The following is a 27,606-nucleotide window of genomic DNA, read 5'->3' as shown; positions in this document are numbered from 1 at the left end:
ATCAAGAAATGGAAGAATCAGCATTGGGTTAAATCTTTGGGTGTTTTTTTCCCCTCCAAGTTTCTACAAGAAATGGAGGCACAGTGACATCACTGGGCGTGTTTAATGACCCTTTCACAGAATACATCGTACATGAGACTTTGATTACAATTCTCCAAAGTGCACAAATCAATGTACTGATAAGTTCACAAGTTCAGAGACACAGATGGTATTCTGCAGAATAAAAAAGGGACAGTTATGGCAATTCCAGTTTTTAGAAAAAAAATTATCTTCAAACCCATCTAAATGGCTGTCTTGTGGACCTTGTAGTCTTCATCGGTTAAATCCCAACCCCCACGCAGAATACAGAATGTCTAATGATCATTACATCACACACTTTATGTAACAGGAGAGATCATTTAGAAACCACTTCTGGTTCATCATCAAACACAAGACCACATTAGCTGAAGCAATTCATCTTCAACACCCGTCAAATCCCCAGCGGTGCAACTTCAGTCTCCTACAATGATCGCCTTTTGTAGCGGACACACCCATGTTGGATGCTTAAAATTTTCAGAATAAAGATAAACTAAATTGAAACAGATTAAGGGGTTCCTTATAAAGAGGAATCCTGGGGCAAAACACCACCAGCCAATCAGAACCCAGCATATCATGCATCACGCAGAGTATCTCCCTTCATCCCATTATGCAGGAAGTAGAAATGTTGAATTAGACGAGCTGAATTACACAATATGCTCACTGATCCCCAGGAAACAACAGGCAGCCAAGGTTAACTACAAAGTTTTTATTTATTTCAAAACAGATTTTATGCAGTTAAAATTAATGCAAATTTGAGACTTTTTTTTTTTTTTTTTTTTTAAACTTTCCCAGCTGTTTCCATTAGAATCCTGTAAATCATAAAAAGTAATTGCACGTTCTGATGGATAGCCGGTGTGTGCACAACCAGCGCTGGGCAGCTGGGGACATGATCCATTCACATTGATTGGACTATTTAAATTATCTCCTGTGAGGGGCAGGTCAGGTGATGACACATATGATTGTTTTAACATCCAGCTTGTTCGGTTCTATAATAATTATCGCACTTTCAGCGACAAGCACTGTATTGCTTACATGAAATGTGAACAGTGAACACAATTTAAACACTACAATCAAAAAGTGCAATTTGGAAAAATATATCTCCCGTTAGACAATAAATCACAGGTACATTTTTCAAATCTGTATTGATTTCACTTTTTAGTAAATAAACCGTGCAGTTTCTGATCGTGTTGGATATTTGTGAATACACTTATTTCAGAACCGCTAACGTGCGCGTCTAATGAAAATCTCACAGAACAAACATTGTTCAAGATTTGAATAACTGACCCACATTGTTTGCACTCAACGTATAAAAAGCTCTTTCTGAAAATTAAGACTGAAACATATAGTAATAATCTAATAACAGGGCTCAGCTGGGCAAAATATTTCAACTCGAAAATATGATTTCTGGTTGTTATCAGAGTTAGTCACTAAGTTGTGAATTGTTGAGGCATTAAAGCGAGTTTTATATTTAATCCAAAAACTGAAAACTACTGACTAGGAGAATTTTTCCAACGAAGCAACTTTTTGGGAAAAAACTATAAATTCACTTTGAATTCCCGATAGAGTTCAAGTTTGTGAATATGCCCCAATTCCCAGTCCGAGAGCAGTTAACCCCTTACTAAGTGGCTTTGTCTAGTATGTGTGATAATGACATTCATTGTTTGCACTGTAATTACAGCATGAGGTAACAAGCTCTTGTGAAATCACAAACTTGTTATACAAAGGGCATTTATTTAAAGGACCACTATAGTGACAGGAAAACAAACTTGTTTTCCTTGCACTATAGTGTTAATAGGTCCCCCCACCGGGCTCTAGGGGGAGGAAGGGGTTAAAGGCTTACCTTTCTCCAGCGCTGGGCTCCCTCGACGCTGGGGACTCTTCTCCCTCTTCCGCCGAATGCGCATGCGCGGCAAGAGCCACACGCGCAGTCAGTCAGTCCATAGGAAAGCTGGCGTCTTCTCACTATGAAAATCACAGTGAGAAGCGCGGAAGCGCCTGTCAATGAGACCGCCACTAGAGGCTGGATTAACCCCATTGTAAACCTAGCAGTTTCTCAGAAACTGCTATGCTTACAGCAGGCAGGGTTAACCCTAGATGGACCTGGCACCCAGACCACTTCATTGAGCTGAAGTGGTCTGGGTGTCTATAGTGGTCCTTTAAGTGAAGTCCCTATCTATGAAATGTTGAAAAATAAATGAACCACACAATTGTAAAATAAAGTCTTTGATCATGAAGCTATCGTCGGATGTATAAATACACAGTGGCTGTCCACATTCTAACTGACTATGACCAGCACATGTAGTAGCAGGAAGGGGACAGGTATATCTGGATAAATATGGAAAATTACAAAAGTAATCAAAAGGACTGTTTTATTGTCAATTGTCACAACAGATGAGCACAGACACAGAGCCTTGGAGTTTAGGACACAGTATTATTATAAGACCAAAAATAAAATATATATATTGAACTTGTAGGTTTACTGAATCATGATGGCAGAGATCTCAACTTGCTAGGAATTTTCAGCGTCGGTGCAGTCAGAAACGCTACTACACACTGAGAGCAGGGAGGAAACAAGAGACAGCAAGATCCAAGTTTAACAGCCGACTGCTGATAGATATCTCATGGAATGGATTCCGGAACCTGCTTTATAGGTTTGTCTTCTTTTGAGATAGATTAATCTTGTCTCCCAGACTCAGAGCCATTCCCTAGAAAGAAAAAGCACAAATCATTTACAGAAAAAAACTAGGAGCAATGGAACAGATCTGGACTAGATGTCTTCTCTATACCACGCAGGGAAACACCGGAAACACAATTCCAGATTTTTAAGCTACTGCTAAAGTGAGGGCTGGGATTTGTCAGTATGGGTTATTTTAATCAGAATATGAACCATGATGTGATGCTGAATAATCATTTTAAACTGGCTAGCAAGCACTTTAAGGTGAATGTCACTTTAGGGGGTCTTTATATATATTTTACAAAGACCCCCCAAATGTGACATGTCAGGTTAGAGTCCGGTGACTGTAATTCTACTTACTTGAAGCAGTCACTCGTGGCTGCTGCCATCTTAATTTTAAATTTATTTTAACTGCCAGGTGCCATGAGACTACAACACTGAGGTCTAACAAAGACCACACAGATTATGACTCCCAATAAACACGCCTGACGATGCCTGAATCCCACAGCCGTCCCTTGTCATGACTGCTGGGATTGAACAGCCTTTTGTAACCTCAGACTAGTCCCTGCTTTGTGCTATGGAGTCTTTATGAAATACTATGTTTTAATCGCACAAAGGAGACATGATTTCACTTACCTGGCTCTTGGCTCTAATTCGTATGTGGCCGGTCACAGGGGCGTCTGGACCCAGGTGAATTGGCTTTTCAATGCTGACATTGGCGAGTGCGTCCTCTCCAAATATGGAACGAGCGTAGAGGTTAGCAGCCATGAACCCGCAGTATCCAGACAAAGCCTGTCGGGGGAACACACAGTGAGTTATATTGTATATGCAACAAATAATGTCAAGCAATACAAGTACAAAAATATTGAGCACAATTAACACAACATCAACCCTGCTACACAACACACAGAAGAGCACACAATACATGTGACGTGTCATTCAGCTCACAATGTACTCAGAACATCACAAAATACAGTAACCATTCCATTCACTAGCGCAGGTCATGAAGCTTTTTCTTATGCAAGTCCCATAATCCTGGCCAGACATATGTACTATGTTCAGCTACCAATGAAAAAGGGAGCATCGGGATTGGCTGAGCCACTTCCTGATTTAATGACAGGTTGCTGCAATCCCTACTGATTTACAGCTAACTCTTCAGGTTTATATATGCATTTGTCACAACCAGCCTGATAGATCTCATCACATACCTTTTCTGGGGTGAGACATTTCATATTTGTAGATTTGAGAATGTGCTGCAAATATTCATTCAGGTCGATAATGTTTGTGTTAACGGTCACCTACGAAGAAAGAACAGGAGTGACGTAATTAAAGACACACTGTTTGTTAATTGTCATAGAAAAATACAAACTCCAAATAAAGTTTTAAAAGAATAAAAATTCGATAGAATGTGTTTTTTATTGGAGTGTTCCTTATTCAGTTTAGATTTATCAACCCCATCACCGATAAACCAAAGCTTCTCCGTGAGGGTCACTTACATGAGATTTGTACGACAGTTTGAATTAAGTGAGACAGGAAACCCTTCCAGCTGACTGATTGACAGTTAGGAGGTGTTACTAAGTGAAACTTTTGAAATTGGTACTTTTAGGAAGCCTCAGAGACAGGAAATTAACACCTTAAAGAAACACTAACACCACCATAACTTCGTCTCAACAAGGTACGTACCTTTCTCGTACCTTTGAGATATGAGAAGCTGGATAGGCCGAGTGTGTCAGCTGACTTCTCAGCCTATCAGCAGTGCCAATTCTGAGGCTGATTGAAGCCTTGGACCATCACTGGAAGGAGAGGTGCATAGCAGACTGGTGCAGTTTTTCGCTACTTTGGGGTTAAAACATTTGTAATCTGTTTAACCCCTTAAGGTAAGAATAAGCTCAGGACCTCCTGGCATTATTCCAACTTCACTTAGATGAAGTCGTAATGGTGCCTAGAGCAAGCTGAATTGCTTTAGGTGTCAGGAGTGTTCCCTTAAATGTCTTCCTTTCTGTTTAATGTGTAACCATCGTGCACGTACAACCTTACATTAAGGTATGAAGATACAATTTCCTATACACATAGTGCTGGGAGAAATGCAGATAAAGGTGTACATTTACTTCTATGCCAAGAATTGAGTAACAGAACAGGAGAACCATCCTACAGGCTGATCTCTATCAAAAGCAACTATTATTAAAGCAATTATTCCAGTGTTTGTGTTAAAGGGGGATGCACGCTGCTCGGGGAAGTGTTTCCAAGCAGAATGTGGGGGAATATGACACAAATTATTTATCACTTTAAGGATGTAGTGATTGGTTGGAATATTTAATATATAGGGCTGGAAATGGTGTAAAACATAACGGGGTCAGGAAATGGCAGAAAATATACACTGTAATAAAATCCCCAACACCAATGTAAGAAGGAAGTCGCAGCTCGTTCAATGCCGCACTTACCTTGTTCTCCCACTCAAACTCCGCCCACATCTGTCTGAACTCTGTGTCTGTGCAGGATGCCGGCTGGATGTAATCCATGATGTCAATGTGAATGTCACTCAGGACTACACAGTTTCGGTCACTTGCTGCCCCAGATATGTCATACACTGTAAATGGGATTGGAGATATGAGATTTAGATTTGCTCAGCACCCCATGGAGATCACTCGGTTAAGCTTGGATGGACAAGATAAAAAAGTATGAATTGGGTAATATCAACGCACTGCAAAGACTGAGCGCAAAATGGGATCCACTTGTGCAACCCAAGTTTTTCATAATAGGGCTGCAGTAGCGCATCTAGTAGACCCCATTTTTGTGTTGTATAAAGTTGGCTTCCGGCTACCACCGATTTGAAACATTGGTGGTTTATCACCTTCTAGCACTGGAACAATATTTTACTTAAATCATTCAGCCACTGCGGACGTCTTTAGTCTGGTCAATGCAGTGGAGGTGGGCACAATCTCAGGCCTGGCAGAGCTCTGGTGTTATTAAACTGTAGGAACATCTACTAGGTAAGTGCTACGTCAATAAGGAACTATGTATGTCGTGTGATTGGCCAAGTGTAAAGTTATGTATACGAGGGCCGCCACTTAGATGCTGCAGGTGATGTGCGTTCAGTTCTGCAATTAATAGGTGGGTTCAGTACAAGATATCAGCCTGGCATGAAACGTCTGGTGAAACGTGAATGTGATGGGTACTTTGTGGCACAGATTACTTGCGAAATAAACTTTTCTGAAGTGCCATTGTCTGGCTTCTTACTCTTCACACTGCACCATAAATACAGACAAACACTTTCCAAGCCTTTTAAAAATAATAAAAAAAATGAAGCAATAAAATCAAACTGATTAACTACTTAATCATTATAGGGTCCCTATAATCTACCAATAACGGTTTGTTCCAGTAATTATATGATCCCACACAAGTGAACGCTCCCAGCAATACCACACTCACCAATATTCCCAAAAATGATCCCATTCTCTGTAGATGCAACTTTGACATTAGCTTTAATGTTGGCAAAGTCGTGCGGGGCAAGAGTCAGAGGAGATGGCTTCTCCACCAGCTTCAAATCACCTACCAGGTACAAGGAAAGAAAGACATGAGCTTGCAAGCCCTTCACAATGTCACCATTTCTGTAAAGCTCTGAGTATATACATTTAATGTAGATTAAGCCATTAGTCTTATCAGTCCAGTAGACAAGATGCCATTAATGCAGGACACATTTTTTTTTTGTCTAACATAATATTTCAAAGACAAGATTTTACTAGATTTTAAGAGATTACTGTCCAATAATGTTTTAGACCTGAGGAAGAGAGGAAAATTCTCGGAAGCTATTCTTTTAAATAATAGGTTAGCCCAATAAAAAATACAATTAAAAAAATGCATCATTGCATACTGCAATACTCTAGTATTTTGGCTTCTTATAAAGATTTAGAATAAACATTTAATGCCACCTGCTGGCAGCACAGAGCACCAGCAGACATCATTGCTGTACTAAGAATTGTGCATTTGCTCTATTTCTATTTTATAGAACTTCACACATTTTGATGAATTTGCTACTTACAGTAACACAAGAACAAAGTTCTCAATAGTCACCAATAGAATTCTTTGAAAAACTCCACAACAAATAGGAAGAAGAAATAGTTCCCTCCCTCCCCCCATTTTATGTATTAGCACCTCCACGTTGACATGAAACAAATCCCATCCCCTTACCTAAAGTGGCCAGCTCCAGAGTGCAGTTCTGCAAGGTGTCGCTGGTCTGATTGACAACCAATACATCCAGAACAATGTCATATTGGTTAACGTGTACATAAGCTTCTGCGTAGACTGGGTCTGAGAAACCGGTCAGCTGTGTAACCTACCAGGAAAAATGAGAATGGTATGTAGAGGACATTGTGCCATTTTAAAATGAAGAGTGGAGTTTATAATGCAACTAAAACTTTGCACATCACAATTGCAAATGCAGTAAAATATACACACACACACACACACACACACACACACACACACACGTCGAGTGGCTGAGGAATTCTAAAAACTGGGGGTTTCTTGAATTTATTTTTTTTCTCTCTTAAATTAGAGTATGAAAGATTTAAGAATAAAACAAACAAACACGCTATTAAACAGTACACAATAAAACACTAATGCTATACGTAGTTACTCAGTGCAGCAATATGAACTCAGTGTGATGATCTGCTAATTTCAAAGAGATTTACCTTGTTTAGTTTGGACGACAGAGGGTCCGCAGCTTCCTTTCGCTGGGTGGTCCCCATTGCAGCGAGCAGACTCAGTTGGAACTGATCTTCCTTTGAGGATGCCTCATTCTTGGCTGTCAGTTGCATGAAGGATATGGGATCGTCAGCCTGCACGGTCACACTGCGCTTCTCAGATTCTTTCTGTTTAACAGGAAAACGACGAGACGTATAATGCAGATCCCAGTGAATTAAGAAGTCGATTGAGAATTGAGAGGTCAACACTTCATTTGTACAATTTTGCATTTTTTAGGACATTCTAAATCTACCTCGTGTGTGTAGAATTCTGCCCATCATCGGTTTAGTGCTTACCCCTTCTAATGTTTAATAATACAGGACAAACTCTTTCTTGCAAGACAGCAGGGTGGATTTATTATGGAAAAATGCCACCAAAATCTCCACAACCAAATAGGACATGATAGGCTCCCCGATGATTGTGTCAGCATTAAGTCTGTTTTATATTACGACTCCTTTAATCTTAGGCAGACTAGGACTTATGGCCCAGATCTATTCTGAGAGTGATGGAAGTTACGCTGATACATTAAAATCGGCAGCTGCTGCCCCAGGGTAAAACTCCACCTAATGTGCCCCCTGCTGTTTCATGCAGGTATAACAACATCCACTGTATTTGAAAAAACCTGCGCATCTAAATAACAGTAAAGTCTTGTAATATATTACTACTCGATTCATGCCCTTCCTCCATTTATTTTTATTTATTATACTAGTGAGAAACTGGCAAGATCAAAAGATGCAATATTTTTTACTTTCTATAATATCACAACTGCAATCATTTAGGATTTGGTGAACTTTTAGGATTTATTTTTTTTATTAATAATCCAAAATGCCATCAAGGAGGTTAAAGGTAGCAATTTATATATCTACAAATTAGTCAATCACATGTGAACGAAGCCCAACTGGAGCAGAATAAAGAGACACAAAGCACTCCTGTTGTCATGGTTATGGTACTAGAAGACAGCAGACTTCATCCTCTTGTTCTGTGTCAAGTCATGTGACCAACGGTGGCTTCCCCATGACACTTACAGCTTGTCTGACCCGATTGAAATTTGTTAATGCGGACGTTGAACATTGGCAATTTCAATTAAACCTGGATGAAATGGACTTTGATGATGCAGAAGAGGAATTTCTAAATTAGCAATCCAGCAAATTGGGGGCTAGGCTGCAGATGCTCGAGGACCAAACTGACAATGTCTATGGTCCTAGCAACATAATCACTACAACGGACTATAGTGGATAAAGTTGAATCTAAGGACCATAAACAGCATGAAATAAAAGGCATCTAGTCCATAACCTACAACCAGTTATACACCCCCCCCTGTGTTGGATACATGGAGGAAGTGTTTTCTAGCCACCACGAAACTAACAGGTTTATTTAACCAAAATATTGCCTTACAATAATATGCACTGCACACAATCTGATATTAACTCCATACAACACACAGATGTGTATGCATGAGTCCCCTCCATATATTAACAATATGTCTCTGTATAACACTCACTGTGGTGTACAAAGACCAAGGGAGCAATGTGCAAATAATTCTTACCTTCTGTGAAAGTTTCTCTTCTTCGAGCTTGGCGGAGAGCATGTGGGAAAGAGACTGGCGACATTCCTTGTTAAAGATCTCATTCATTAGCGGAGAACATTCAGATAAGACCTTCAGGCACAGCGAGATCCTGTCCACATCGTCATCGGTGATGGGCTTCTTCGGGAGAGAGGACTTACCCAGGTGAAGAATGCTAGCCATGAGCAACATTGCTTCGGCAACAAAGGACTGGAAGGAGACAGAAGGGGACGTGGATAAATTAGGCAACTTGCTAATTAACAGGAAGATTCACAAACATAATTCTCAAGACACTCTGAATGTCCCTTGTTTGAAGCAAAATCCCAGCATCTGCTGCTTCTGCAGTTACAGTCTCTTTAAACCAGGAAACAGAAGATCACTCAGGAAACCCTGGTCCCTAGGAAGCAGAGACTATAAACTTACGTTTTGCTTCTTTTTGTCTTGAACCAAAGCCACATAGCGCAGCGCGATCTTGGTGAGAGTGGTGGCAAGAGAAGCTGCAACAAAGAAATCGCCATCCAGTAAGAATCCTCTAAGTGGAGGCCTGAACGGAAAGAGAAGAGACCCGATTGGAGACACGTTACTGAAAGTGCAAGTGAAGTCACCAACAGGCTTATTCACTGCAGGATGAATTGTCAGGAATACACAGGGAGTTTTAGATTTGAAGCTAAAATACACAAAATGAAAACACTGCAGTTAAGGTTTTTTTTTTCCCAATCCAGCTATTGCCCCTTAAAACTTGGAATTCCTGGGAACTCACACTTCAGTAAATAACCCAGCATGTTATAATCAGAAGACAGTGAATACTTTAAAGATAATTCAAACCCAGTTTAACACAATTTAAACAGATTGCACACTAATTCTGTTACATTATTTAAAGGAACCTTAGGTTAACTGCAAACAGCTTACAGAATCTTACATTGAGTGGAGCCTCCAGTTTTAATTCATTAAAAATATAAAAATAGAACAGGCCTGTCTATGAGTTTGCCTCATTTACTGCAAATTCTCGGGGCCTGCACTACACATATTGAATATATTCAGTAAAGCCCGTGAATGAAACAACTCTGCAAGCTCAGAGCAACAGTCAAGTTCATCCGTGCCAAGAACTGAACGAAGGGAGAAAGGGAGCTCCTCCTTGCTGTTCGTTCATTAGGAAATTTACAATAACCCACTTCCATACGGAGTCATCACAGCCATTACTTAGAATGCTTTTTTACACCCAATTCCAGCTCACACAGTCTCCTAGATGTCTGTGCCCCAGGAGGATATCAGATACCGGATATCTGCACCGTTGGCCTTGGATACAAAGCTAGCACTGGCACTGAAGAGGTTGTGGGACCACATTTCTCATGATGCTCTGCAGGGACAGTTCCACCATTTCCAAAATAAAACCTCATACAACATAGAACATTTTGGAATATTTTAAGTGACCGTTTATTGTACGTCTTTTTTTGGCTTAGTATTATTTATAACCTGGCAGACATAGCACTAACCTGTCCTCCTCTTTCTTTGCAGGCCGTGAACTACTGAGGGCACTTTGGGTGACATAAGTTCCCATTTCGGTCACCAGCTTTTGTGCAGGACCAACAGACACTTCTTCTTCAGACTTTAATTCACCAGACTCCTTTTTCAGTTCTGTCTCAACGATTGGGACCTGAAATTCAAGGGACGCCAACTGCTAGATCCGTACCCATGCCAAATTTACTGCAGACAGTCATGTAGTAGTAGGAACACATGTGATGGAAATCCCTGATCAGTGGGATCCATGGCGACACACACAACATATTTCACCTTCGTGAAATATTACAATTATCTAAATTTACATTTCATGTTCACAAAATAAATTTAAGGTTTGCAGACAACTCATTAACTAGAATGCTTGAAATAGCTTCACTCAATGAATTGGTTAAATGGATGGTGTGTGAGCTATGTCCAGGAAATTAGTTTTTTCTTTGTTACCAGATGAACATTTGTATATTTAAGCAGTGCTTACCTCTCCCAGAGACCTACGAACTTCAGTCATGACGCTTTGGATATCATCTTTTGTGCTGCAGTATTCACCAAGAATCCAGAGAGCCCCTCTGTAAATCCTGAAATAATATTAACGTGCGTGTTTTAGACTCATCAGATGGCAACAGAATGAATTTCCTGCAATAAAATTGCTGCATCCGTGGGTCAAGAAAGAGGGTAGGATGAGAAGAAAGAAGTAAAGAATTAAATAAAAATCTGATGAACTATAACATTCTAGGCTCAGTCTAAGCACCATAACCGCTAGTACTGAGAGTACCCCCAGCTGATAGCACCGGATAACGACCATGTAATTTTCAACTACATGATGAGTAGAAATGCCGATGAGGCCCTCTTTAGTGATTATGGTGCCAGAAGTGCATTTACCTGGGTCTAACCTGCAGGAGAGGATCAGACATCACATATACTCAATTCTTTAAACGGTTTAGCAATGATGATGAGCCTGAACAATGAATAAAAGGCTTCCCCTTTCTAAACAAAGCATTTTTTCGTGTTCCGAAACAATATTTAACATTTTTTTAATATAAATTTTAAAATGCAAAGGGACAGCTTAAATGCAATCTGAATACATACTTGACAGTTTTAATGGCATGAAACACTTCCAGCATCTTCTCCACAATCAGAGGTCGAAGGTTATCAAAGCGCTGAACAGCTTCGCGTACAAATTCCAAAACATCGGCAGCGGCAGCCTCATTACTATCGCTAAGAAACTCCATTAGCTGGAACAAAATTAGACGATTAGTATCGTCAGTACGGAAGGGAGCAACGTTACGGGAAATGTTAACTACTGCCATGTTCTAGAGGCTGCAGAAAATAAACATTATTAAGAGTTGCAGGAACTATCACCAGCTAATGACATTTAATGATAGCACTGCAGAAAATAAAAAAGTAGAACAATCCTACTGAAAGAACTTTAGTTATCTTGTTTCTCGCCTGCGTTTTAAAATCAAGATATTCTATTCCATCGTATACTCCATATTCAGATAAATCAATTTTACGGACTGCACCTTATATTTAATGTAGTTATAGCGACTGCTACTTTGTCTCTGTTGGCAGTGAGCCTCTGTTCGTTAAAGTGCGTCTCAAACACAGCCACGGCTCAACTGCCCAATTTATTTCCTCCGCACTAGAGTCTGGCTTACATTGCCATTAACCAGAATTTCTACCTCGAATGACATTGTCCAGTGTTTATCTGGTTATTATAGGTATTGCTGAAAATTCACGTAACGCACAATACGAGTGCAATATTTCCTACTTACCACAGGGATAACATTGGCGGCCATATCTGGGAAGCGGACGCTACACGAGTGCAAGGTACGCACTAGAAGCTGCCGGTATTTGTCGGTGTCTTCATGTTCAGATACATTGTTGGTTTTAATAACTTCCTTCTTTAGGACAATCACCAGCTGGAACCAAAGCAAAGAGAACTCGGCATGAGCGCATGCAAGAGAGTTTAGCGCTCACTAATTCACACAAACACACCACGTGTTTTACCTCCTCTACATTTCGTGAAGAAACCAGGTCAAGAGCCAACTGCAGAGTCTTCTTTCGTACCTCCAAATCTGGGGTGCTCAAAACTCTCAGGATGTCCATTACCAGGTCCTTAAGGGTGAAAAATAAAAAATACAGCCTGAAAAACCTTTTAGCAATAAAGTGTCCTATTACTCCACAGACGTGGAGAACAGAATGATATCTCTCACAATACATTGACAAAGCCAGGATTTAAAGAGACATTAATGGGAATTCCACTGGAAGGACTTTCTGCTCACCTGTAGCACTCGTTCATGAGAAGGATGGTCTTTTAGTTCAATCAGACGATCCAGGACAATGAGTTTTACATTGTTATCACTCTCCTTGATGATCAGATCGATATAGCACTGAGCCGCTGCCTAATGGTAGATAGAACAAACGGTATATTAGTCTTAGTGAAACTTTATAACAGGCTGACACGGATTTAACTTTAACCCCTTAAGGACCAAACTTCTGGAATAAAAGGGAATCATGACATGTCCTTAAGGGGTTAAACAGACTCTGGGATGAAAATCTACATCCAGTAGTTATGACAGGTATAATTATTACAGAGACCCGAAGCACTGTGTAGTTGTCTGTTGGAAAAGCAAAGTATACGTTGGACTAGATTGCCATATTCTTGCATACTGTGGGAAAGGAATAGAAGGTGCTTCAAGCCAGAAAGCAATTATCTAAGGCTTAAAACCATGTGATTGACAATGGAGGTATCTATTACTAATGCAAGGAGCCTATATAACAAAATGGGGGAACTAGAGTCAATAACATACAATAAACAAATTGATATAATAGGCATAACAGAAATATGGTACTTCACAGCTTCTATTTAACATATTTATAAATGATCTTGAAATAGGCATTGAAAGCCATGTATCAATGTTTGCAAATGACAAAACTTTGTAAAGTAATAAAATGTGAGCAGGATATTGCTTTGCTGCAGAGGGATTTAGATAGATTGGGGGACTGGGCACTAAAATGGCAGATGAAATTTAATGTAGAAAAATGCAAAGTTATGCAATTCGGAGTCAAGAATGCACAAGCAACTTACACCCTAAATGGTAGTGAATTTGGGGTAACCACACACGGGAAGGATTTGAAACATGGTGGGATGAGACACATGACTGGGCAGTTAACTTAAATGGGTACACGTTATTTAGGAAGGATAGGGAAAACGAAAAAAAAAAAAAAGGGTGGAGGAGTATGTTTGCATGTCAACCATGAATTAAAGTCAAATCTTAGGCATCTGGAGTGTGACAAGGAGAATGTGGAAGCCTTATGGGTAGATATCTGCTTGTGGCAGACGAAGGGAAATCAATTATTGGTTGGGAGATGTTATAAACCACCTAATGTAAATATTAATCAGGAAGAACAGGTGTCAGAGCAAATTGGGAAAGCTGCAAATCTGGGTAACACATTAATTATTGGAGATTTTAATTACCCGGACATAAATTGGGATAGAGGGACTATTACTTCAGCAAGGGGAATCAGATTTTTGAATGTGTTAAATGACACCTTTATGTCACAACTGGTACAAGCACCAACTAGAAAGGATGCTTTTTGATATTTTGACCAACATTCAAGTAGGGGAGCATTTGGGAAATAGTGATCACAATATGTAAATTTTTTAAATAAACTCAAAAAATCAAAAGCACGTGGGGTATACTAAAAAACATAAATGTTAAAAAAGCAAATTTCTTCCACTGGACTACCATAGCCCAGGAAGCACGCACCGCACTCCCCGCTCAGGGATCCTTAACGCAACCATCGCGGTATATACACACACACACACATTCACACTCCCACAACGCTACCTCAAATCTCGAGGTCAACCGCAGGGGAATAACGCCGAGGACCTCACTAGCACACGGAGCATACACCTAGCATCACCAGGCGAAGCTCTCATCCAACAACTACCCCAACGACCACATAGCTACCTGACGCTGACACGACATTGGGGGCTGGGTGGGCAACAGTAAATCCGAGACAGACATGACCCTACCCTGACTCTCACATAACAGGCCCAACACCAGCTTTACCGAAGCAGACGCAGGAGTTTCGCCCTCCTCTCCCCCCGACCCATAGGGAGTGGGATAACCGACAAATACGAACCATAGACGTGAGGGGAGCCTGGTCGAGGACGGTGATGCCCCACAGGACTCGCCGCTCCGCAGACACAACACCACACACACTGACAATCACAACTGGCGACACCGCCATATAAAGTTCCAAGTCAACCACGCCAACTACACTGGAGACAAACACACATATTTAGCTAATGATTAAATAATGAAAATAAAACCGAAACGTTTCATGCTATCGCTACGATACACTTACTATGGTCACTTCGACCTACTTTTTAAGGGACCTCCGCGTCCCGTTGTTCATAAACACCTATGCTGTTTTCTACCGCATCATTGCTTGTACAAAGGCAAACTGGCCAATAAGCACACCCGGACCACATAGAGCGAGGCAGCCACTTTTACTCCACGCCCAACTGTATGCCTAACTACTGTGGACCTGCGCATCCAACATGTCTGTTGTTGATGTCATTTGAATGGAGACCTGCGTGTCCCACTGCTATACAATTTGACTGCCATGTTTGCTTGTCCACTTTGTTGACAGATAATAAAAAGTGACTTTACAAAAAAAAAAGCAAATTTCAATAAGATTAGGGCAGCTCTACAAGATATTGACTGGCATAAACTCCTTAGTGAAAAAACACTGAGTATAAATGGAACATCTTCCAACAAATATTAGAAAGGTACATTTCTAAGTAAGTACCATTGGGTAATAAATATAAAAGAAACACATTGAAACCAATGTAGCTTAGTATAGAAGTAAAACAAGAGATTAAAAATAAGAAAAGGGCATTTAAAGCATTTAAAAATCGGACAAATCAGAGGCATCCTATATAAGATATAAGAAAGCCAATAATACTTGCAAAAAGGCAATTAAAGTGGCTAAACTAGAAAATGAGACATTGATAGCCAAAGAATGCATGAAGAAGTACCGTATATATTAGACTATAAGTCGAGTTTTTCAGCAAATTTTTTGTGCTGAAAAACCCCAACTCGACTTATACTCTAGTCACTGTCTGTATTATGGCAACTTACATTGCCATAATACAGACAATGGGGCTGTGTAGGAGGGGGCTGTCAGAGAGCGTTTACTTACCTTTTCTTCAGCTCCCTCTGCCAGCTCACAGTGCAAGTCTCGCGAGAGCCGCGGGGTCATAGTGCGGCCGCAAGACTTACACTGGGAGCTGACAGAGGAGCTGGCCGGACCGGCGCGGAGGAGGAGGGAGCTGACAGGAGCTGCAGGAGAGGTAAGCGCTCTCTGCCAGCCCCCCCTCCACTGAACTACCAATGCCACTGGACCACCAGGGAGTAGGAGCCCCCCTCCCTGCCATGTATCAAGCAGGGAGGGGGGGACGAAAAAAAATTAAATAATAAAAAAAATAAATTAAAATAATAATAATAAAAAAAAAAATAATACCACCACTGCATTCATACACACACACTGTAAATAAATATTCAATGAATATAATTTTATTTAGAAATTTACCAGTAGCTGCTGCATTTCCCACCCTAGTCTTATACTCGAGTCAATAAGTTTTGCTAGTTTTGGGGGGTAAAATTAGGGGCCTCAGCTTATATTCGGGTCGGCTTATACTCGAGTATATACGGTAAGTAGAAGTATAGATCAGGGTGTTGCAGTGGATGTGATCTACTTGGATTTTGCCAAGGCATTTGATAAAATTCCACACAATAGGTTAGTCTTCAAACTAAAAGAAATTGGTCTAGATGAATATTCTTGTTCTTGGGTAGAACATTGGCTTAAGGATAGAGTACAATGAGTTGTCATTAATGGTAAATGACAACTCATTGTACTCTATCCTTAAGCCAATGTTCAGGCTGGACTAAAGTGGTAAGTGGTGTCCCTCAGGGTTCTGTTTTGGGACCGCTTCTATTTAACATATTTATAAATGATCTTGAAATGGGCATTGAAAGCCATGTATCAATGTTTGCAAATGACACAAAACTTTGTAAAGTAATAAAATGTGAGCAGGATATTGCTTTGTTGCAGAGGGATTTAGATAGATTGGGGGAGTGGGCACTAAAATGGCAGATGAAATTTAATGTAGAAAAATGCAAAGTTATGCGATTCGGGGTCAAGAATGCACAAGCAACTTATACCCTAAATGGTAGTGAATTAGGGGTAATCAAACACGAGAAGGATTTGGGAATTGTTATAGACAACAAATTAGGAGGCAATAAGCAGTGTCAATCTGCGGTTGCTAAGGCCTGTAAGGTTTTGTCATGTATAAATAGGGGCATAAATTCTCGGGATGAAAATATAATTTTGCCTCTTTATAAATCGCTGGTAAGACCACACCTTGAATATGCTGTGCAATTTTGGGCACCTGTTCTAAAGAAGGATATCATGGCACTAGAAAAAGTGCAAAGACGAGCTACAAAATTGATAAAAGGAATGGAGCATTTTAGTTACGAAGAAAGGTTAAATAATTTAAATCTCTTTAGTTTGGAAAAACGGCACCTTAGAGGGGATATGATAACATTATACAAATATATTTGGGGCCAGTACAAACCATTATCTGGAAATCTATTCATAAACAGGGATAAACATAGGACACGCGGTCACACATTTAGGCTGGAAGAAAGGAGATTTAATATAAGGCAAAGAAAAGTTTTTTTTTTACAGTAAGAGCAATAAGGATATGGAATTCTCTGCCTGAAGTGGTGGTTTTATCAGAGTCCATAAAAATGTTTATACTGCAATTGGATAAATACTTGCAAAAACATAACAAACAGGGATATAATTTCTAATTAGTCGGGTAATAGCTTTATGATCCAAGGAGACATCTGGCTGCTATTTTGGGGGTCAAGAAGGAATTTTTTCCTAGTTTGTTGCAAAATTGGAAGCGTTTCAGACTGTTTTTTTTTGCCTTCTTTTGGATCAACAACAAATACATATGTGAGGAAGGCTGAACTTGATGGACGCAAGTCTCTTTTCAGCTATGTAACATGTAACTATACTACGTACTGATGGGGAACACTTTCAAGCCCTCTATAAGCAAATGAAGACTACGTTTTTTGTTTTTTTAAATGTCTCACTAAATTATGGTTATCCAGTAACGGTCGTTATACAATCAGCCAGGAATCAGGGTGGAAGTTTTCTGGGCCATTTGGGTTCATTTTGGGCCACTAAGAATAAACTTTAGGAAAATAACTGGCAGAGCAGGTTATATATGGTGAATTAAAGGACTATATGCACCATAGCAACCCATTTCGTTGCTTAAAGGACCACTCTAGTGCCAGGAAAACATACTCGTTTTCCTGGCACTAGAGTGCCCTGAGGGTGCCCCCCAGCCTCACGGTCCCCCTCCCGCCCGGCTCTGGAAAGGGGAAAAGGGGTAAAACTTACCTTTTTCCAGCGCTGGGCGGGGAGCTCTCCTCCTCCTCCTCTCCGCCCCGTCGGCTGAATGCGCACGCGCGGCAAGAGCTGCGCGTGCATTCAGCCGGTCGCATAGGAAAGCATTTACAATGCTTTCCGATGGACGCTTGCGTTCTCTCACTGTGATTTTCACAGTGAGAATCACGCAAGCGCCTCTAGCGGCTGTCAATGAGACAGCCACTAGAGGATTAGGGGGAAGGCTTAACCAATTTATAAACATAGCAGTTTCTCTGAAACTGCTATGTTTATAAAAAATTGGGTTAACCCTAGCTGGACCTGGCACCCAGACCACTTCATTAAGCTGAAGTGGTCTGGGTGCCTAGAGTGGTCCTTTAAGTTACGATGTACAAGGGGCGGATTAAATCATTGTATCCCGGCACACACAGTGTTATTCACTAAAGTGTGAATTCTCATTTCAAATTTGACGCCAAATTAGCAGAACTTAAAATATAGCTGGCTTGGAGATATATTATAACAATAACTGGGCAATTTTAGATAGTAATTCAAAGTAAATTTCAAATTCTATCAACTCACATTTTAGGGAGTGTCTTATTACAGTAGCAATATACTTATCAGGCGGCTGAACGAAATCTCAAACCATACTGGACAGATTAGACCCCAAGGGCCAGAACAAAAAGCGCCTAGTAGGTGGAGTCACTTCTTCATCTAGCGGAGGTCAGTCTCATTTTAAAACCTGCCTGTGGCCGTGGCAAGGACTTTAAAAAGTTCTTCTTATGAAGATACAGTGTACCAGGAATTCCCATGTTACCTTGATGGCGGTCGGTGCACTGGACAATGTTACAAGAGTCCCTGCTGCTTCATATTTCACGGCTGGGCTGGAAGACTGCAGGAGGTTGAAGATGCACCGAATAAAACGAGCTCTTTCTGATGGATTGGCATGGCAGACCTGCAGAACGTAGACATGGTTTAGAGAATGTAAATGTACACAAAGCTCCTTACATCAGGCCAAAGGACAGGACCAAAACAAATAAATGAATTAAAAAGAGACACTGTAAGCATTTTAACTTCATCTTATTTAGGTTTTATATTGCCTCTGGCCTCCCCTGTCATCCTAAAACCTTTTATTTAATTAACTAAGAGGTTTGGAAGCACAGCATACCACGATTCTTAGTTCCTGGCTCTCATACCATAGCATTCTGTGACATTAAGAGCACATGTGCAGCAGTATCACGGTTGGCCAAACCAAATACTTGAATACAATGATTCTCTATGGAAGAATCGTAGGTGCACCGTGGCGAGCGCTGCGCACGCACCCACGTTCTCCAATGCTCCTCTGAGAAGCATTGAATCGACCAGTCATGCTGGAGCCACACTTGAAGATGAGGTAGTGGCAAAACCGGTGGAGACAAAGAAAATTATTTGATTTAAATTGTTCTATTTCTACACATGTGGGAGGGGCATCAGTAATGTAGCATTAGGAATACAGATGATGTTTCTTTCAAATGTCCACCCAGGCCAGTAACACGTTATGCCTCTTACAGGTGGAGCTTACAGAAGAGAATGCCATCTATGATTGATAAATATAGCGCTTACACTGCGCACATAGACTCAGAATAGAGGTAAGGAGTCATGCAGTATCTAAATTAGACTAGGAGTTGAGGGGTGAAGACAAAACCAACATGCAGGTCACAGCCAACATTGTATCTACAGCTCAAGGCCAACTACAAATTTGTGTATTGTTCATAAAGCAAAAGATTAAAGCTTTACAAAAAAAAAGTAATGAGAAGTAATTAAACAGGGAGTAACAAGAAAACCACTTTTTAATAAAAGCTATTAAAATGAGCAAACTAATCGAACCAGCTTCAAATATCGAGCAAAATAGAGAGAGAAAAAATAAATAAATATATTTTCCAGTGAAACCTCATCCATAATCTGCACCCTCAACCCGCACCAAGAGCACGCCCACAACCCACGCCACTCACAGAGTGCGCCCTTAGTACACACCTTGTATATGAGCTCAACAATGACCAGCTGTAGGATATCACCAAATGTCTGTACTTGGTCGATGCAGGTACTCAGATAATCCAAAGCACGCTCCTGGTTGAGACGAAGAAAGAAGTCATGCATCAACCAAAAACTTTAACAATTAATAATGTTAACATGCTTCAAAAAGCTACAGGAGCAAAAAGACATTTACAACAGTGGCCAATCATTAAAGGCCAACGTTGTATACATCCACAGCTTATGGGTATTCAGGGAGCATTGAGAGGAAATCACAGCGGGCTTTTAAGTAAAACAACAGTGATCAGGGCAATCATGCAACAAGCGTCAAACCACTAACATTAAAACGAATGTAGTTTTTTTTTCCATCCAGTTAATCAACTGTATATTTAGATGGCATCTATGTGCTTCTGCAGTAAAACTCTTGTGATTTTTATGATAAAAGTATAATAATAATATTATATATATATACACACACACACACACACACACACACACACATACATACGCACAAAGAAATCTCCTTATCCAACAGAACCAGCGTAAACAGACTTATCTTCTAATGCACAGTAAGTGTCTCAATTAGAAAGGTTCATAGCATTCAAATCACATTCAATTCAACGTTTAATGCTCTATTTCCCACCTTTTAAAGGACCACTATAGGCACCCAGACCACTTCAGCTCAATGAAGTGGTCTGGGTGCCAGGTCCATCTAGGATTAACCCTTTCTGTTGTAAACATAGCAGTTTCAGAGAAACTGCTATGTTTACAAATGGGTTAATCCAGCCTCTAGTGGCTGTCTCATTGACAGCCGCTAGAGGCGCTTCTGCGCTTCTCACTGTGATTTTCACAGTGAGAAGATGCCAGTGTCCATAGGAAAGCATTGAGAATGCTTTCCTATGAGACTGGCTGAATGCGAGCGTGGCTCGTGCCGTGCATGCGCATTCAGCCGATGACGGGAAAGGAGGAGGAGAGTACCCAGCGCCAGCGCTGGAAAAAAGGTAAGGGATTAACCCCTTCCTCCCCCTAGAGCCCGGCGGGAGGGGGGCCCAAGGACCTATAGAGCCAGGAAAAAGAGTATGTTTTCCTGGCACCATAGTGGTCCTTCAAATCTCTTTGTTTCTGTAATAAACAAATTCTAACTCCCTTAAAAGCAGAGGAAGGCAAAATGGCTGCATACTACTCTCTGCAGAATTACATGCTGGGAGAGAACCTGCTCAAAATTTGAGAATCTGATTGGCGGATGAGATCACACTATGTTCTCTGTGCTTTAATTATCAGTAAACGTTACGGAGGGTGTGACACTCATACTGCGGTTTCAGGTGGTCACCTCCACATCAAGAAATAATCATACGCTCAATATTTATTACAGATACATTTACTGCTTCCAGGTCAGATGAAGATCATCTGTCGAGAAGATTCTGATTTATGTAAAGAAACATTTTAGTGACAAAACGGTAGATGGGTATATTCCACGTACAAAGAAACTGACATTATATACTAAACACTTCCGACCTCACAAACAAGAATCAGGCTAAAGACACTCGTGTTAACAGACGTTTGCCCCAATGATCAGTTCAAACAATGCCGCAGCAGTCTTCAGACCAATACTCACCTGATCTGCATGGATAAGCATCATAAAAGCATTTCTTTTGCAGCTTGCATCTTTCTCATTCACCAAGAAATCATGGATTAATTCAGGGGCATCCGGGATAAGGTGTTCAAAGTTTCTAGAAATCAATAAATAACATTCAAAATTAAACACTAATAGTATGTGCTGTTTGCAATAAGCACAAATAGCAATGAGCAGATATCAAAATATTAACTCAAAGAGAGAAAGGAAAGACAAGTTTGCACAGGAAAAACAAAGAACCATATAACAGTATGAACAGAACGATAAAAACAGACACTTTCACCTAGCCATCAGATATGTTCCCTGTGGATTCTACAAACCATCAATGTCACCTATTGCCTGGACAACATGTCTGTTACTGGCTTTTCCACAGATACGCCTGATCAAACTGTCACATCATGAGCATTCTAAAACATTTATTTAATAAAACTACTTGTACACAGAACATGTTACCACGGAAGTGCAGCGCGTACTGGATCAGATGTGGACATGAAGCTGCTGGTTTGTGGCCTTCACTGTCATTTCTAACAACCATTCACTGTGTTTTCAGACGTTATTGGTGCATTATAATGCTAGTATATGTATATGACTTTTTTTCTCTCTCACTTTACCCTTTGGAGCTGGGAGTTCTGAGGTTTTTAGCATTAGATTGACACAGGACTCTCAGATCCAGCCTTTGCTAGATGAACATATGTCTATCAGCCCTTTGAACAACGGGAGATCCAGACTTTATTAGATGAACTTGCAATATCCCCCAGATCGACACATTACTAGAAAAACATGCCAATACCTGTACTCTGAAAGCCCCAGATCCAGACATTACTAGAACATCACAGCCTGTCCTCTGAATGCTACAGATCCAGACATTACTAAAAGAACATCATTGTGTGTCCTCTAAATACCCTAGATATACCAGATCTCACCTGTAGATTGTGTATATGGCAAGCACGGCATTTCTCCGTACATAACTGTGCCGGTGTTCAAGGCAAGCTCGGATTGCTGGCATCAGGGGCTCAAGAAGCTCGGCCTCCTTCAGCTTGCAGAGAAAACGCAGTGTGGAGCCGCGGATGAATTCATTGGGATGCTGTAAATCCTAGGAAGAGATATTGCAGAGTTATATCCTCGTGAAAAGGGGAAACAAAATCCCATCATCAATTGTAACAAGCCATATTTTAACTGCCATAACCTTCTGTTCTTTAACCGGATCTCTTGCCCTTTATTAATTCAGATCATCTCTCTGATTCAGATTTACAGAAACGGTCTATATACTTCCTCTGCAACTAACCTACATTTTAAAATAATTTTACCCGAAATATAATCTGCTAGGAATAAATAAAAAGCATATTGGAAACAAAGCAGACTTATTAAAGCCCCTCAGTCTCATATTTTTGTACTCGCTAGTATGAAAAGGAAAATAATATTTACTATTTTCATACGAATAATAATACAAATACAAAACAAGAGTTACATATAGACCGAATTCAAGCTTTTATAGCAAAATAATGCAGTTTCATTGGCAATGGCATTTTGAACCAACTACATCACTTATCATCTATGGCATTTATTGAGTAAAATGTAATATATCTGTGCATCTGTAGCTATGTGTAGATTAGTATAGCCTAGTACAGTCACATGTAGTAAATTATTATAACCTAGTAGTGCATTCCCAGCCACATGTAGTAGATTAGTATAGCCTAGTAGTTATTATTATGATATTTGTAGAGCGCCGTCAAATTCCGCAGCGCTTTACAATGGGTGGACGAACAGACATGTAGTTGTAACCAGACAAGTTGGATGCGCAGGAACAGAGGGGTTGAGGGCCCTGCTCAATGAGCTTATATGCTAGAGGGAGTGGGGTAAAATGACACAAAAGGTAAAGATAGTATTAGACTAGTGACAGTTGCAGAAGAGGAATCAGTTGGGAGCTATTAACAGTTTAATTGATATGCTTTTATGAAGAAGTGGGTTTTTAACGATTTTTTGAAGGAGTGGAGATTGGGTGAGCATCTAACGGAGGAGGGAAGCGAGTTCCACAGGAACGGTGCAGCCCTCGAGAAATCTTGAAAGCAAGCATCAGAGGTGGGAGTACGGACAGAAGATAGACGTAAGTCTTCAGCAGATCGTAAGGGCCTAGATGGGACATACTTGTGTATAAGGGAGGATAGATAGGTGGGAGCAACATTATGTAGAGATTTAAAAGCAAGAACCAGAATTTTAAATTGAGCTCTATATTTTATGGGAAGCCAATGTAGGGACTGACAGAAGGGTGAGGCATGGGAGGTGCGGGCAGACAGGAAGATGAGCCTTGCCGCCGCATTCATTATGGACTGTAATGGCGCAAGTTGGGAGCACGTAAGACCACTGAGAAGCAGATTACAGTAGTCAAGGCAAGAAAGGACAGTGGAATGGACCAACACCTTAGTCGCATCTGGCGTTAAGTAGGGGCGGAGCAATGTTTTTGAGATGGAAATGACAGGATTTGGCGATAGATTGAACATGAGGCTTGAAGGAGAGGTCGGAGTCAAAGAGAACATCTAGGCAGTGAGCCTGCGTGGTGGAGCTGATGGTAGCACCGTTGACTTGGAGGGAGACAGACACAGGAGTAACAACACTTGAGGGAGGAAAGACCAGAATTTCAGTTTTGGTCAAGTTTAGTTTAAGGAAGTGGGCAGCCATCCAGTTAGAAACAGCAGAGAGGCAGTCAGAGACACTAGTCAAGAGGGACGGGGAGAGATCAGGAGAGGACAGGTAGATTTGCGTGTCATCTGCATAGAAATGATATTGGAAGCCAAAGGAGCTAATGAGTTTACCAAGGGAGGCAGTATAGATGGAGAACAGTAGGGGACCAAGGACTGAACCTTGGGGGACACCAACAGAGAGGAGTTGGGGAGAAGAAGCAGAGCCAGAGAAAGAAACACTGAAAGAGCGCTGGGAGAGGTAGGAGGAGCACCAGGAGAGAGCAATTCACAGCCGCATGTAGTAGATTAGTATAGCCTAGTAGTTCATTCACAGCCACATGTAATAGATTAGTATATGCTAGTGCATTCACAGCCACGTGAAGTAGATTAGTATAGCATACTAGTTCATCCACAGCCACATGTTGATTAATATAGCCTTGTACATTCACAGCCACATGTAATAGATTAGTAAAGCCTGCTCACCTTTCTGTAAGCATCACAAACAAGGATCATTTCCTGCAGCAGTTTGCCATCGGGGGTAGTTTTGGGGACGATCTCCCAGAAGACTAGAAGCAGTTTCTTTATGGTGTGATCTTGGAGGGGCAGCACAAAGCGAATGATCGTCATCAGGAGACCTGGCAGCTTCTCGCCATTTAAAATCATTATAATAACTTTCTTCAGAGCCTCTGTCTTGGATTTGATGTCTCCTTTTTCTAGGGAGAGAAAAGAAACCATCAAGATTATCATTGCAAATATAGGAACAGACACCCACACCCAGATATTCTTAAATAAATGGCTTGCTGGCAGTGTTAAAGGGATACTGTAGGCACCCAGCCCACTTCAGCTCATCGAAGTGGTTTGTGTGCAATGTCCCATGTCCCTTAACCATGCAATAGTAATTATTGCAGTTATTGAGAAACTGTAATAATTACTATCCAGGGTTAACTCCACCTCTAGTGACTGACTGTCTACCAGATAGCCACTAGAGGGACTTCCTAGATTGAAACGGACCTTTGGTCCGTTATCGGCCGCTGGACGTCCTTAAGTTCTGCATGAGGATGTCCAGCGCCAGATTTTTCCCCACAGCAAAAGCATTGATGTCAGCGGGGGAGGAGCGTGGGCCGAGCCTGACCCAGCACCGAGGGGCATCAGCTCTGGATTCAGGTAAGTGACTGAAGGGGTTTTAAACCCCTTAAGCCCAGAGGGAAGGGGGCACTGTAGGATTCAATAGTGCCAGGAAAACGGCTTTGTTTTCCTGGCTTTAATGTTGTTGGCTAACAATTTTAGTCAAATGTTAGTCATCTAAATTTTTTTTTTGATTTAGTCGACTAAAACTAAAAACAATTCAGATTACTAAAATACAACTAAAGCTAAAATATTTTTTTTTTAGTCAAAAAAATACGATTACAACTAAATAGAAATTTGACGCCAAGATTAACACTGCACTGTTCCCCGTTAATGAGGCAAATAATTTTACATTAACAGCGCCCACTGGGCTCCTAGCAGGTTTAACAGAATCTGACTTCTGCAGAACTGGCTGTCAATCTTACCACTCATTCAGTGACTGAGAGTGCCAGCTGATCTTGCTCAGCCAATGAATCAGCGTCTATGCTTCTAAATTTGCAGAGAATTGACATTATCGTGATGATCCCTTAAGACACCACCAGAGGTGGAGTTACACCACCGGCAGAAAAGGGGTTAAATTCGGCATGTTCAGCGTTTCACCGTGAAACCATGCACATACAGACTTCAAGCACCACAAAATCAATGAAGTGGTTATGGTGCCTGGCATAACTTAAAATCTTTGGCATTTCTTGGCTCAGTGAAAATTGCTGAAAGATAGCTCAAAACGTGCATTGTGCACAAATCTGGGAAAAAGGTGGAAGTAGTCATATTATTCTGCAACATTTGAGAACTCCCACCGACCCCAAGCAAACTCACAGCACACTCTTCTACTATTCCAGGCTGCTTCCACTTTTCAATAGCTGGAAGGTGTGAGAGACAATAATGAGCCCTTATGACTAATGCATTGTGTAAATGACCCTCCATGGCGGAGTAATGGTTTGCATTAATAGAAAGTGTCACCGAAGTGGCTTTTTATTTACCAAGATCAGTCTTCAGGGTGATTTCAGACGGGGGCTCTGAATCCATGGGAACATTGATGAGTGTGTAGCACACATTCTCTGCCGCAGTCATGTTTCCTGACGTTTAATGCCTTGAAATAAAACACAGGATCACTGACGCAGTAGAACCTAAAGGGTGAGATATTTTATTCATAAAATACAAAATGCTGAATTACAATATTAGGACAATGGATGGTGTTAAAATTGTGAGTCGAGTGTATTCTGTAAATGTCAATCTATTTGCACCTTTGAAACATGTATTAGTGAAGTTGAATATTCAGCACTCGAAACTAATTTAAGGAAAATAGTAAATTAAGGAAAAAAATCGACTGAACACCTCGTGCCATAAGCATGTCTTTCCCCCTATGTGCACTCTAATTTCCCCTTTTCAACTATTTCGCTGTCTCACTCTCTCCCCCTGTCTCTGAATCTTACTCTCTCTGACCGTCTGTGTGTGTGTCTTTCTCTCTCTCCCTCCCTCAGGCTCACTCTCTCTGTTCATGTCTGTGTGTGTGTGTCTGTCTCTGTCTCGCTTTCTCACCCTGTCTGTCTCTGTCTCGCTTTCTCACCCTGTCTGTCTCTGTCTCGCTTTCTCACCCTGTCTGTCTCTGTTTCTCACCCTGTCTGTCTCTGTTTCTCACCCTGTCTGTCTCTGTTTCTCACCCTGTCTGTCTCTGTTTCTCACCCTGTCTGTCTCTGTTTCTCACCCTGTCTGTCTCTGTTTCTCACCCTGTCTGTCTCTGTTTCTCACCCTGTCTGTCTCTGTTTCTCACCCTGTCTGTCTCTGTTTCTCACCCTGTCTGTCTCTGTTTCTCACCCTGTCTGTCTCTGTCTCTCTTTCTCACCCTGTCTGTCTGTCTCTCTCTCTCTCTCCCCAGTTCCGGCTGCCGTGTCCCAGGCCGCAGTCCCGGCAGTCAGAGCGGGGTTGCCGAGTTGGATAGGGTCTCTCGGGGCCCCTGGAGGCGCTGTGTTGGTGTGTGACCCCCAGGGAGAATTACCTGCGGCTCCCGGGGCCCTGTCTTGCTCCGGACACTGAACGCTCTCAGGGTGACGTGGAAGGACTGGCAGAGCTACGGCCACATCAATAGTACGGCGGCCGGGGAGGGTCAGCGGAAATGGAG

At 41.2% G+C, this 27,606-nt stretch overlaps 1 protein-coding gene across 1 annotated transcript; it reads right to left on the bottom strand.

The window, feature by feature from the left end:
• Nucleotides 1–1,932: 1,932 nt before the first annotated feature.
• On the bottom strand, nucleotides 1,933–27,606 carry COPB1 (COPI coat complex subunit beta 1). Its single transcript, XM_063438143.1, has 22 exons — nucleotides 27,484–27,606; nucleotides 26,468–26,614; nucleotides 24,846–25,075; nucleotides 22,608–22,777; nucleotides 21,667–21,781; nucleotides 20,055–20,147; nucleotides 18,859–18,996; nucleotides 12,857–12,976; nucleotides 12,582–12,689; nucleotides 12,347–12,493; nucleotides 11,661–11,806; nucleotides 11,053–11,149; nucleotides 10,553–10,713; nucleotides 9,483–9,603; nucleotides 9,042–9,269; nucleotides 7,444–7,623; nucleotides 6,941–7,085; nucleotides 6,182–6,301; nucleotides 5,194–5,339; nucleotides 3,961–4,050; nucleotides 3,389–3,544; nucleotides 1,933–2,783 (listed from the first exon to the last, which is right to left on the bottom strand). The coding sequence occupies exons 2-22, from the start codon at nucleotides 26,556–26,558 to the stop codon at nucleotides 2,724–2,726; spliced, it is 2,862 nt and encodes a 953-aa protein (XP_063294213.1). The 5' UTR covers nucleotides 26,559–26,614; nucleotides 27,484–27,606; the 3' UTR covers nucleotides 1,933–2,723.

The sequence above is a fragment of the Pelobates fuscus genome, chromosome 12 (assembly GCF_036172605.1).
Source record: "Pelobates fuscus isolate aPelFus1 chromosome 12, aPelFus1.pri, whole genome shotgun sequence".
Lineage (NCBI taxonomy): Eukaryota > Metazoa > Chordata > Amphibia > Anura > Pelobatidae > Pelobates > Pelobates fuscus.
Note: the sequence above shows the minus strand (reverse complement) of the source record. Positions and strands in the feature narration are given on the sequence as shown.